The sequence below is a fragment of the Telopea speciosissima genome, chromosome 2 (genome assembly GCF_018873765.1).
Source record: "Telopea speciosissima isolate NSW1024214 ecotype Mountain lineage chromosome 2, Tspe_v1, whole genome shotgun sequence".
Taxonomy (NCBI): Eukaryota; Viridiplantae; Streptophyta; class Magnoliopsida; order Proteales; family Proteaceae; genus Telopea; species Telopea speciosissima.
Genome location: NC_057917.1, coordinates 51852134 through 51866753, shown reverse-complemented (window position 1 = coordinate 51866753; position 14620 = coordinate 51852134). Strand labels below are relative to the sequence as shown.

At 42.2% G+C, this 14620-nt stretch overlaps 1 protein-coding gene across 1 annotated transcript in view; it reads left to right on the top strand.

Annotated features, from left to right (window-relative positions):
• The window catches only part of LOC122650840 (wall-associated receptor kinase 1-like), a 6258-nt gene extending 315 nt beyond the window's left edge, over positions 1-5943 (top strand). Inside the window, exon 2 of the mRNA XM_043844214.1 lies at positions 4806-5943. Within this exon, the coding sequence (XP_043700149.1) occupies positions 4806-5943 (1138 nt within the window). The remainder of the gene's footprint in view (positions 1-4805) is intronic.
• Positions 5944-14620: the final 8677 nt, after the last annotated feature.

Here is a 14620-nt window from a genome sequence, read left to right as displayed (position 1 = left end):
GCAAGCTTGAGGTTGAGTCACACTTGTGGTGCTGCCTTTAAGGTAATTGATGTCTCCTACTGCCAAGGATTGTTCTGCACCCCTACCCCAAGATAAAACAACCTCCAACTAGAAGATAAAGCAGTTCTTCTAGTCCCTTGAAGGAGCCAAGAGCTTCAGTACAGCAACCCTCTAACCTTACACAAACTTAGAAGAAAGAGGGAAAGAAAAATAAGACTTTATGTGATTGCAAAGTATGGGCATGGATGTGTATCAAGATGTGTTTTGCAATGTATTTAGTTGGATTTATATAGACCCAAAACCAACCCTTGCACACCCTTGGAATCCCCAAGAATAACCACCCACTAATGACTAATTTAATTGGAGAATGAGACTTATGGACATAAATTGAAAATTAATTCCAAATTCATGGTCATTTCCCACTAAAGACCATGAAAGGCCTTAAAACCCCATAAAAGGAAAGACATAACCTATGGCAATGAATTGAGAATTAATTTCATAAATAGAATTAATCTCAATCAATATTCTTGATCCACGCTCCCACTCATAGTAGTGACCATAAATGGACTTTAGGGTACCCATAGGATATTACAACCCTTTGGAATTCAACTATTACTTCCTTGATCACATGGGTACCACACTATAACAAAGCAATCAAAATCTTTTTAAAACTTAAAAAATAAAATATATATATTAAATATTTTAAATCTAACAATCCCCCACAAGTTTTAAAACGACACGAAAGACACATGCTGTGACTAAATTAGACACTATAGGACACATCATTGTAGGTGTCGTCTGGATTTGAACCTACACTAGGTCTAATGGATCGCGCTACATTGCCCTTGGGGGCCTTGGATCACGACCTTGCCCTTGGGGGCCTTGGAAGACTCGCCCCGGGACTTCTTCTCAATATTCTTCTTCCTTCGATCTGCAAGGGTCTCGGCCCTTAGCCGAGCTGTATCCATAGGGGGAATGTGGCCAACCACTGCAAGAGAAATCAAGAACATAAAAAATAAGTAGAAACAGAAAATAAGACTAAGTAAAGGGGTCAGCTCGGACCACAGAGATGGGCTCGGGTCGGGCTCCTACCAGGGGTCATATGCCACCTCTGAAGAAACTCCTCGTCCTGAAGCTGGAGGACATCGAAGGGCGGACGCTGGAGGATCAGGTCAAGCGAGGTCATCTCATTCTCGGTCAGGGGTAGTACCCTATTGACGTAATTCAGGTTCATCTCCTTCCACTCGGTTCGGAGAGGGCTGTTGGGAATGGAAGCGAAGAAAAAATGAGGCTTCCAATACTTATTAAAGGTCGGCGTGCCGACCAGAAATTTGTGGCCGCCCAGAGCAGCACTCTTCCCCGATCGGCGGCAGAAATAGTACCACCCCTTCTTGGGAGACTTCTTCAAGAAGAAGAGCCGAGAGAAAAGCGCCACGCTTGCACCTCGGCCCATCTCGCAGAATAAGGCGTAGAAGCCGTAGACGGCCAGCCAAGAGTTTGGCACCAGCTGACCAGGAGACAGGTGGAAGTGGTCCAAGATCTGGTCCACCAGGCCGAGAACGGGGAGCCTGAACGCATACTTGAAGGGCATCTCGTACAAAGCCACCTCGCCGGGCCTGATGAAGCAGGCCATCTCCCCGGGGTTAGGAACTCGGAGCTGAATGTCCTCGGGGATGGCATAGGTCGTCCTCAGATAGTCGAGGTCGGCCTCCGTGATCGTGCTTGGAACGGTGCCGACACTACCTTCCTCGGGCTCAGGGGCGTCAGCGGACGAGCTGACCGAGCCAACCCCCACCTCGGACGAATCTCCCTCACTTGATTCCTCAACGGATGAGGACGACCCAGAGTTCTCGGCTCGGTCTGTGGCGATTGGGTGGGCCGCGTGGTCAAACTCCAAGAGTAATGGAGGCTCGGCCACCTCGGCCTGACGAAGCTCCACTATATCGGGCTCATCCGAGGTCGATCCCAACAGGTCTATGGTGGGAGAACGAGCGGGGAGCACTCGACTCAGACTCGCGCCCTCTGCCACCCCGGCGAATAGCTCGCCCATAGGACTACTACCAACTGACATACTGGGCGGAGAAGACTTACTGGTTGAAGATGAGCTAAGGATGAGCTGAGCGCGAACGAAGCAAAGGCCGAGCTGATCATGAACAAGTAAACACCGAGCGCTACCGAGCTGAAGAATCCAAGCTTGCCGAGAAGTCAATAACTTAGAGCAGTGAGGAATGAATAGTTAGGAGTTGCCTATTTATAATCCTTGGGTTTTAATGATCCAACGGCCGATCAGAGCTCAGCATGGTTCAACGGCCTAGATCAAAGGACGTTTCGAATTCCCGAGCCTGCCATAATGACTCTGCTGACGTGGCACTGACACCCAACCGTCGGAACGTGTAACGTCAAATCCGTGGCAAAAAATAAGCTCAGCTCGACCACAAAAATTTTCCAGACAAGCAGACCAGGAAATTTCACTCATCAGTGCCGAGCCGACTCCTGATGAGTGGGGGGGCCTGTGATGAGGCATAAAACACCCCTCCTATCAGAGGCTGCCACATGGCCGACCCGACCTCAGTCCGAGAACCGAGTTGGACCAAGCAGGAGACCGGGCCGACCCCATCTCCGATAAGTCACCTGACAGAGCCAGACTCGAACGAGCTAGCTGGTGGCTGAGGCCGAGCTCATACAGGTCAGCCGTAGACTCCTGGCCGAGCTTGCGGCCGAGACCAACCTCTCGGGCCGACCTCCCTTGCCGACCTCCTCTGCCGACCCCCGGGGTCGACCTCCAAGGCCAAAGCCCTCCTCCACTGAAGCTGCCATAGCACCCCACCGGGGACCTCCGGGCCACGTCAGCAGATCCCGAGAATCACGGGATAAGGATCGAGCCACGATCCCAGCGCAACGCGGAATCGCACTCTACATGGACTCTTACCTTAATAAGAGTCCGACCCCAAAAATAGCTCTCCACTTCGCTATACGCGAGAGAACCTTCCGAAAGAAGGACTCCTACCATACTAGGACTCTCCCAACCGCCTCATCTCCTCCTCACTCTATAAATACCCAGGTATGGAACACCATCGATCATCTGGCTTTTTATTACGTAGTTATGCTGTTGCATTGGAGACCTGACTTGAGCATCGGAGAGTCCTAGGCCGAAGCCACACCGGTTCTCTCGTGCTCATCGCTTGGTTTTTGCAGGCACATCCGTGGGCGAACCAAGCATCGGAGGTTTTCACACGCAACAATTACCAAGGAGTTGGAAGGATAAATGGGAGTGGTTTCACCCATAATCCAAAGCGATTCCCAGTAATACAGGTCACCGTAGGTAATAACCCTTTTTGTCATCACTTCTTCTTCATCTTTTAGATTAATTAAGGTAAAAACTCATTAACTTTGGAGCCCTACACTACAATCACATCAGGTTTGTCAAAAAAAAACCTGGCCAATCCAAGCCCGCCTTGAGGAGCTCGGATAGGGTTGGGACGGGCCTGCTAACACTGGGTCAGGCTGGGTTGAGGCTTTTCCTGGCCCTGGCAGAGCTGTGCCGGGCCTAAGTTGAGGCCTCGGCTAATATATATATTTGAAGTGTTTAAAGTGTAAAGTTAAGGTATGCCCAAGCCCACCATCTGGTCGAAAGGAAGTCCAAGTTAAGTTTAAAGTGTTTATGTATTGCCATTTATATATTGAGGGTCAATCGGGGCCAATCAGGGGTACCGGGCCGGGTTCCTGTAAATCCTGCCAGGGCCAAGCCGGGTCTAGGATTTGTTAGGCCTTGGCAGGGCTGGACTGGGCTGGGCTTGGGTTAAGGTTAAGTCCCGTAGGGTTGGGCTAAGGTTTAGGGAAGCCCAACCCAGCCGGCCGTTGACACCCCGTCACATCTCATAAAAACAATTTTTACAGATAAGTACTTGAGAAGCCCATTCCAATACTTTTTCTCGACTCTATTGAATCCATAACGCAAATATCCCAAGGAAGTGTTGGGAATTTAGTCTCACATTGGTTACTAATTAGCGTACAACCCCTTATACACATGGGAGTCCCTTCATCGACCGGTTTTAACTTTTTGAATGAAAACTTTCCATGGAATCAAAGCAGGTTTTCATTATATCCATGGACAACACCACATATTTGGATGTGGAATGGAGGGAAGGCTCAACCTTATACACATGGGAGTCCCTTCATGCCCCCATATAAGATATTTTAGCCTAAAAAGTTTGAGATCGAGGTGAGACCTTTGGATATTAGGGTGTGGAATGGAGAACCCTAAAAGTATAAAAAGTGGACTTATTATTAATTTTGTATGGGAAAACGCTGGGTTCACCACCAGTGTACCGTAACCTAGCCCACACTATCTATCTCTCTCTGCCTTCCTTTGAAATGATCCCCTTGCCACTCCGGTATGATATACCATCCCGCACCCTATTGATGCCACTGGCTACTAGTTTACCGCACACCAGCGGTGCGCCTATCCCTCTCCCTTTTTATGAAATTCTGATGCTGAGAATCTCACATGAGGTGTATGAACAGGACCAAGAGCAACCTGTGTGGTTAGCAAAACTCATAAAGAGAATGTGCTTGTCTAGTACTTTTTAACACACTTGAATAGATTGTATATATACTACTATGACAACCCTTGTGATAAACACTAGAGATTTCCCTATTCCCTTACATAGTGCAGGATCTAGGCTCCATGTGCACCCTTATTTTGACTTGGAATCTTAAATAAGTTTTTGTCTCTCCTCGTAGGTATTGGATCAAGCCCCTTGTTGATCCTTACTGGCAATTTATTGGTGCTTTGGGCACTTCAGAAGAGAAACCTTAGCAAACTCGGAGAGATTCTTCAAACAAAATGGAGGTCTATTATTGAGGCAACAACTATCTTTGTGTGAAGGACGATCCGCAGAAAGTGCAAAAATCTTTACAGCTGAAGAACTAAAGAAGACAACAAACAATTATGCTAAGAGCCAGATAATTGGTCGAGGAGGCTATGGTACTGTGTACAAAGGAATTCTACCCAATAACAAAATTGTTGCCATTAAGAAATCAAAATTAGTTGATGAAACTCAGATCGAGCAATTCATAAATGAGGTGGTTATTCTCTCCCAAATTAACCATAGAAATGTGGTAAAGCTATTGGGTTGTTGCTTGGAGACGGAGGTTCCTTTGCTAGTGTATGAATTTGTTACCAACATGTACAATACCTTATTCCATCATATCCACGACGAAGAATGCAAGTCTTCGATTTCATGGGAAAATCGTTTGAGGATAGCTACTGAGACAGCAGAGGTACTTGCATATTTGCATTCTGTAGCTTCACCGCCGATTATTCATAGAGATATTAAGTCTACTAACATTCTCTTGGATGATAATTGTACTGCAAAAGTTGGAGACTTTGGAGCTTCCAGGTTGATTCCAGCGGACAAAACTCATTTAAGTACATTAGTTCAAGGAACTTTGGGGTATTTGGATCCCGAGTACTTTCATTCAAGTCAATTGACAGAAAAGAGTGATGTGTATAGCTTTGGTGTGGTCCTTGTGGAATTATTAACTGGAAAGATAGCCCTAAGTTTTGATAGACCTGAAAATGAGAGGAATCTAGCAAAGCATTTTGTTACTTCAATGAAGGAGAATAGTGTTTGGGAGATTTTGGAGAGTCGAGTTTTGAGAGAGGGTAACAATGAGCAAATCTATGAAGTCATGGAACTTGCAAGAAGATGCTTAGGAGTGAAGGGGGAAGAAAGGCTAACGATGAAGGAAGTGGCAATGGAGCTTGAGGGCTTAAGGAAGTATTTCAAACATCCTTGGGTCTTACAAAACCCCGAAGAGGTGGAAAGCTTGCTGTATGGTGATCAACCAATATCAGACTTGGATAGTCACAACAACTCCATTAATTATGATAGTTTGAGAGCTCAAGGGATTAGACCATTGAATATTGATGGGCGATAATCCTAAAATTTTCTGCTCCTTAAACTTCCTTGTGTAACATTTCTTTAATTGTTGTATTCTGTTGTATGAGCAAATGAAAAGAAAATTGATCTTTCATGACTATCCATTGGATGGCCAGTTCTTTCCTTGACATATGGCTGGCATGAGCCTTTTTGTCTAAATATGTTTCTTGGGTTCAAATTGCAACGACCATATCTCAAACCAAATCACCAATCAGTAAATCCAAATCACTATGAGGCATAAAATTTGATAAACTTCGAATATGTACAAGAAACAAGAGATTGATAATCCATTATGAGAGCAGTGATGTAAATGGATGAGCAGATTGAGAGTCTAAATTTTTATTCAATACACATCTGTTCATTATGAATTTTCTAAATCAGATACAAGATATGAATTTGGATACCATTTTGTATAAGGATGGAACGGGTATGAGTCCAAAAAATTGATGAATCAACTCCAATAATATCTGCTCTGATTATAACTCAATATTATAGATGATTATTTATAAGTTAGAAATAAGAATGCATTACTTTATGTCAATGTTTTTAACATTTATAGGTTAATTTAAAAATGTCAGATATTATTGGAGTCGAATTCAAATACTTTTTTTTTTTTTTTTAATAAAATGAAACTTTATTGAGAAAATTGACATGAGGAATATAAGCCTTCTCTCACATATAAATTGTGAAGCCAAGGAGTAGAATTTGGTGAAGTTGTCTTACATTTCGTCGACAAGACCTTTTGAGAAAGGGTGGGAGCAATACAATTGCTATCCCTTGAAAACATAAAAGAAAACACAAACTTCAAACCTGGCCAAAAGATGAGCAACATCCTTAATAATAGGAGTACGTTGACTGAATAGGGGGTGCTTCCTAGGATTAATAAGGTATCAGATTCGGGTATAATAATCTTTGCTAGACATCCCCAACCCTTCAAATGTTTTAAGGTTGATCTCATCCTAGGATACAACTCAAAGGATAACAAGTCTAATATTTTATTTGGTATTATATTAAGGACATAATATACAGACAAAAGGGCTTCATCCCACAATTTTAGTGATAAACCTAAACTCAGGCTTACACAAGTCTAATTCTTCCGTTACCAATATTGGATCTGAGCCTTCCTTGAAAGAATTGCAAACAAAGAGTAAATTGCTTAGCTTATTGAGATTGCCGCTTCTTTGTTCGCTTCAGAGTAGAAATAGAAAGTCCAACTATGCGTCTATCACGAATAAGAAATTCAAGGATGATGCCCCTCAAGACAATGACTACTGCATAAAGTACTAAACCAGAAGGTCTAATCACACTGTCCTTATTTAGGATGCTTTTGTCTCTATTTAGAAACAAAGCACAGTGCTTGCCAATCATGTTTTACTCTTCCTTCCAGCAACTCCATTCGATTTGGTTTGATACTGTGCTGTGGTTTCATGTATAATACCACAATCCTCACAAAATTTAGACAAACTTTGGGCATCATAATTGGTCTCTATGATGTAGGCAACAGAAAGGTCGGACCAAATTATGCAAGCGGCGGATACGTGAGACCGGGAGAGGTAAATTACACACTCTGATCAAGGTGTAAAAAAGACCAACAAGTATAGCCACAAAAATTGGTAGTAAGAAAGGGGAATTTGCACAATTCTTTAAGGTTATGTGGGCAACTCTTCTAAGATGTCGAGGGATGGAGAAAACCTTCAACTCTTCAAGATTGAAGTGAAAACTCTATAAGTTTTTCAATGGATAAAAAATTATTAACTCAACTTGGTTAATGGAAAATTCTTCTAGGTTTTCTAAGATACCAAACCAAGGAGATGTGGATCTTCATAACACTATCTGAATGCAGTGTTGCCCCAACAAGTATAGAATGAAGCATCGAGCCTACTAATCTATCTCGTTCTCCCACAAGGAGTCGGGCACCTTCTGCCCCTCCAAGGCGTGATAGAACCAATGCACCTTCACTAATGACTCCGAAGCGCAGGACCCTAGTTGAGACGTCAGTTCTTCTCCATAAAACGTCCAGCCTCCAGAATGTCCCACGACAATAACACCATCAAAGAAGAGGCTGATGTAAAGAAAATAGCAGAGTGGGATGATGGCCATCTCCCCCATGGGAAGGTGGAAAGTATGGGTGGTAGGCCACCACCTCTCGCCAAGGCTGCGCCAATGAAGTATCGAAGGACCTCGTCCCAGTAGAGCCAAGTCCTCAAACACTACACGCTACTCGCCAGCTCATGACACTATAGAGCGTCCCGTCGACCCAGGACCAAGATTTATAATCCGGTATCTGACTCGGTATCGGTCAGGGCCAAAACCTTTCCGGATTGGTACAAATCGGTCAAAAAACCCCCCAAAATAGTTTTTTTTATGGATCGGGTCATGAATCGGCCAAAGTTGGTGGGTGTTGTGATCTCGGGATCAGATTGGCTGATATTATCCAGATCGGATTGGTCAATATCGATTAGTAGCGGTTAAGATAATACCAAAAAAAAAAAAAAAACTCAAAAACTTTGAAAAAATATAAAAATATTCAGTCGGATCGGTCAAGGATCGGATCGAATTGGTTGATCCAACCGAGTTGGTTGATCCAGGGAACAATCCAGTTAAACCTTGTCGATATCGGCCGATCCGATCCGCGATTATGAAAGCAGTACATGAATATACAGTATCATCAACAACTCCATAAGACATATATATAGATTAAAATATGATCAGCGCTAAGGGACATCCCAAAAATGTTGAACAAAGAACACAGGCATGCAAGAGACCCTAAATTCTATACAATCAATATTCCCTCCCCAATGGAATTTAACCTAAGGAATCACAACGGGTACCACAAGCAAAGCAACCCAACATGGTCATCCCCATGGCAATGACGACAACAGGACACGGATAGTTGACGTCGTCGCTCTAAAAGTACCTCCCAAAACCCTGAAAATCATTTGCAAAAAAACAAAAAAAAAACAAAAAATGCCCTTGCCTAGGGAGATTAAGTCTGCAGGAGCCATTCTAGGCTAAATTTATGTATCTCTTGAACAAATCAAAATCAAGGAATTCAAAATTGAGAAAAGTATCTATCAGCTGTCAACGGCAGCTCCCCTCTCTCACTCTTCTAGTGCATTCTCTCTCTCCTCTTCCTGCCCTTATTGACCAACCATAATGTGCCCCCTAATTGGTGGGTTCTCCATACGTCTAGCTCAGAATATGCTTAAAAATTATAACATCTTCAATCCATTTATGAAACCAATCCTTTTCAAAGACTAGCCTCACCTATTTGTGTATATTTAGGAAGTCTTCATCTATCCAACAATCAAAATGCCAAATAAATCATTAACTTATGTCGTTAAAATACAAAATACATGATGGAGAAGGAACAAAATAAGGGTCTGACTCTAACCTTTTCTTGTACAAGAAGGAAAAGAAATTAAAAATCAAAGTCAAAATTATTTAAAATTTTAAAACATGTAATATTTTTTATGGGAGAAAGATCGCTACCAGGCTGCGTGCAGCTTCCACCTAGACATGGGACTATGTGAAATGACCACCCTATTAGGAATTTTTCAAATTGCGACGAGTGGGCTTAATTAATTATCGGGTCGATCATTGATGGGATCAAGAAATACAAGGGCTGATGTGGCTTGCTACTGTTTTATTGAGATGGACCAGATCGGCCTGGCCCATTGTGGAAGTGGATTAGGGTTTTGGGGAGTATTATAAATACTAATGATGGGGTCCCTGCAGTCACTATTCTATTCTCTTTTCTCTTTTCTCCATAAGAGAGATAATTCAGTGGGAGAGTCTAGGAGACTGTAGAAGATCCCAATAGCGGATATTTTACAAACATCAACTGACGGATTGCTGCTGTTCGTGGGTTCTTATCACTTCTACATCAACATACGTGGTGCAAGGTACGCCTTACTTTCTCTGCTCTTTTTTATTCAATCATGTTCTAGATATCTGTATGGGAAAGGATTCGGATTTTGACAAAACCCTTGCTTGTTCTACCAAGTGGCATCAAAGCCATCCATACAGTACTAGGATAAATTGATTGTCAGTTTAAGACCATGAATCGAGGTTTTTTTTACGGTGAAATAGGGATTTTTGACCGGATTTTTTGCAAAATCGTACGTTTTGGCTGCTGCCAGATTTTTCCACAGGCGAAAATAATTTTTTTTTATATGGGTGTGTAGTGCTCGTCGAGACGATCGCGGCGATGTGTGGATCATCACCGCCGGTGGCCGGACGCGTCGGCCAAAGGTGTGAGTGAGATCCACGCACCGACGACAATTACAAACACGCGCCGGCGACAATTACAAAAAAAAAAAAAAAAAAAACTAAAAATCATAGCGATTATGACTTCATCGTGACATTAGCCTTAATGCTTGCGGGTCACGTTTGACCGGAACTGACCTGGACCCGACCCGTTCAAAGATTCCTGACCCGATCAACGGAGACCTGACCTGGATACATGGTCCGACTCGCGACCCTATTCCTTGACCCGGATTTCGACCCGGTGACCCGTTTGGGTGGATCGACGACCCAGTTCAGGTGAACCGGGTTCGGTCTGGTTTGGTTCGGTTCAAACCGGTGCACTTCGGCTTTTATACAAAAACAAAAATTAAAAAGGGGGAATTGACTGAAAAACTTCAAATGGACCGTGTGGGTTCGTTTGGATGAATTTTGAGACGCGGTTTTTTCTGATGTGTGTTTTTTCGTGCTCTCCATTTTGATATGTAATTTGGGATATTTTGTATAAATAGAGACCATGGTTTTGGCAGTTTTGTGTTTTCTAATAATCTTGAATGCATGGTTTAATGGGCGTGGATAAGGGTGTCAAAATCAAACCGAACCCGAAATTGAGCCGAACCAAATTAATTCGGTTTGGTTTCGGTTCTGGTATATGGTATTCTAATTCGGTTCAGTTTGGTTTCGGTTTCATGCCAAGACCCGTCGGTTTGAACCGAAACCGAACTGAATAAACCACTTAATTCAAAGTCATATATCTTTTAAATTGTTTGGTAACCGTATCTAACCAAATGACTTTAAATATTCCACTTTCCTATGTTTTCATTGTTTTTTTTGGTAACTATCCAACGGAATGAAATTTATATGCCACTCTTCATAGGGAAAATAAAAAAACTCTATGAATTTTCTTTGTATTTTTGGTAACCATCTAACCTAATGACTTTTCATATTCTAATTTCCAGGTTTTCTCTATTTTCCTTTCTCAATATCCCTTTTCAACTCTTCAAGTGTGCAACAGAATTAGAACCATAACCTGAAACCGAATTAAACCCAAATTGGAACCGTAACCGAACCGAACCGAACCGAGCAGGTTCGAATTCGATTGGTGGTCCCAGAATCGACTCGATTTTCGATTCGATTTCGGGTCACACCCTCAAGTCATAGCACCGAACTGAAACCGAACCAAATACCCGAAACCGAACCGTTTGACACCCTTAGGCGTGGAACATCGATTTGGGCTTCGGTTGGTCTTGTTTCATTCATAATTTTAAGACCTACCTATTGGTACCTGGTTTTGGGACTTTTAATACTTCCAAGGACCTGTTTTGGACGATTATGCTACTTTGAGAATTTTTGGACTATTTTGGGTTGACCATTGCCACATGAATGTGCATATCATAACACATTATGGATGATCAATGTGTTTACTTCCACATATATTGCTGCATATCAGGTTGAGGAATTATGAAGGGGTAAAATGGTGATCCACCAAAGTGGCCCATTGAATCCTTTTATGGTTCTGTCAAGGCAGCAGACTAGGTGACATTAGCCCAAAGGCGATGTTACCAAAGATTGACGAGGTAATATGCACATAGATTGAAAGGGATAGTGGTCTAAGGGTTCCAGTTGCCCAAAGGTGCTGGGATTTCTGAAAACTACTGATCTTTTCATGGAAAGGCAGTGTGTCCATCCAAAGATAGTGTACTCAAAGAATTTGGGATGCGTGGCCTAGGGGTTTTCTTCGCCCAAAGGTGGAGAAAAATTTTGAAAGTCATCGACATCTCGGATAATTGCAAGGTCGATAAATTATTATTGAGGTGCATAACCTAGGGGTTTCTCTACCACCCAAAGGTGGAGGGAGATTTCGAAAGTTGTTGCTATCTCGCGGTACTTGCAAGGCGATAAGGACGTGTGCATTTGACCCGAGAGGGCAAAATGCAATGTGATGATGATCATTGTTTGTGTTTACCAGTAGTTTGTATGAGTTGTTTGCATTTGCTAGCTGATTTAATATGATCATGTTGTTGTTGGAATTTATATATATCCTTGTTTATCTGCATGAATGAATTTTCTCCCACAGGATGTCTCTCCCAAATAGTCTTTTGGCATCTATTCTTGTTCTTTCTGGGAACAATTACAAGTGATGGGTAGAGGACCTAGAAATTAATCTGGGACTGCTCGATCTTGATATGGCTCTTCGAGAATCAAAACCTGGTGATCTAACAGATGCGAGTACGAATGCTGAGAGAGTTAAGATGGAAAAGTGGGTGACAACTAATTTGAAGTGCATACTGGTTATAAAGAAATCCATTCCTAAGTCGCCATGCGTGTTGTTGAAGTGAAAGATACGCCACGTAGTTTTTGAGTGAGATAAAGGTCTGTTTTTGAGGTGTCTCGAAGATCGAGAAAGGGGATCTCATGAACCAAATTACGCTCGGCTGTATTCGATGGTACTGAGAGTGTCAAAGAACATTTACTGAAGATGGCTTCCACTGTGAACAAGTTGAGAGATCTTGGGATGCCTATAGAAGAAGAACTTTTGGTGCATCTTGCACTCAAATCTCTCCCAGATGTGTATGCGAATATAAAGTCTATAAATGCTGCTCAGAAGGACAAATGGACCATGAAAGAACTGATATCTATCTGCGCACAAGAAAAAGGAAACATGAAGAAGATGACTATTGAGAGTGCAAACCTAACTGAGAACAAAGGAACGTTTAGAAGTGGAACAAAGAAAGGGAATCTAAGATTTTTCAAGAAAGGTAAGTATCATCTATACAATAAAGAAAGGAGGAGTGTTGGTGAAATTTCATGCTACTGGTGATAAGAAGGGACACATGAAAAGAGACTGTAACATAAGGAAGGCCTGGCTGGAAAAGAAAGACGGTGCAGAAGATGGCAAAAAAGGGGAATAAATTTTTAGTTGAATTAAATTATTTCATGCAAGTACTTTTAATTGAATGTTTGTTTTTAGACTTTTGATAATTTGTTTGTTTCTGCTTGATCAGTGGGAGTTTTATATTTGATATGCTTGCTTAGTGGGAGTGCTTGGAATGATATATGTTTCGTTTTAATTATAATGCTTCTGCTTGATGTGGTGTATGCATGCATATGTTGTTTGATGTGTTGAAGGCCTTTTGGTCTAAGGATGTTCGATTGGTAACGAGCCAAGTCGCTCGGCTATTTTTAGCCATGGATGTTCGATTGGTGATAAACCAAGTCGATCGATTGATGATAAACCAACTCGATCGATTACCGGCAAATATGATGATATTCAAAGGTAATCCATGAGTTGTACGATGCTCATGATACGTTCGAGGACCCACAAGGAATGATGACGATATTTATGTGATCACAGACGTGTACGACATTCCTTGTACAAAATTATCTCAAGGCGGTTCATTTTAGTAAGTAAATCTTTGTTTGTAGCTGACAGAAAGTGATATGCTGTATGTTGAGGTGTATTCTCTGTTGTTGCTCGACATTGATATATTTGCTAACTGGATCACGGTTTAGTAGCATTATTGTTGTATTGAGATTCCATGGCCACATCTGATAATGATGACCTTATAATTAATCTAGCCCAAGTGGGAGATTGTTAGGAATTTTTCAAATTGCGACGAGTGAGCTTAATTAATTATCGGGTTGATCATTGATGGGGATCAAGAAATACAAGGGCTGACGTGGTTTGCTACTGTTTTATTGAGATGGACCGGACCGGCCTGGCCCATTGTGGAAGTAGGTTAGGGTTTTGGAGAGTATTATATATACTAATGATGGGGTCCCTGCAATCAGTATTCTATTCTCTTTTCTCTTTTCTCCACAAGAGAGAGAACTCAGTGGGAGAGTCTAAGAGACTGTAGAATATCCCCATCTAGGATATTTTGCAAACATCAACTGAAGGATTGTTGTTGTTCGTGGGTTCTTATCACTTCTACATCAACAAACATGGTGCAAGGTACGCCTTACTGTCCCTGATCTTTTTGATTCAATCGTGTTCTAGATATCTGTATGGGAACGGATTCGGGTTTTGACAAAACCTGTGCTTGTTCTAACACACCCTACCCTCCTTAAATGAAAAACATCCGATCCCGTTAATGCCCATGTATGCCCTCTCATTATCCCACGCCTGTGTAGGGACCACACAACCTAGCAATGATTTTTTGCCCATCTTTTATTTTACTTAGGAAATAGATCCTAATCAAAAGACCAGTGTCGCCTAGATCAGGATATAAGGATTCCTGTTTTGGATTTCTAAGATTTTTCTTTTGTGTTCTTTTCTATTAGACCTATATTGTATGATGTAGTCATTGATGTGTAGTGACTTTTTTGGTTATAATATAGCAAATCTTGTCGTCTGCGCAAGGGACTCTGAGACAGTTTCCCATATGGGTTAGTGACTTGGTTGACTTATGAAGGAGAATAATTCGAGT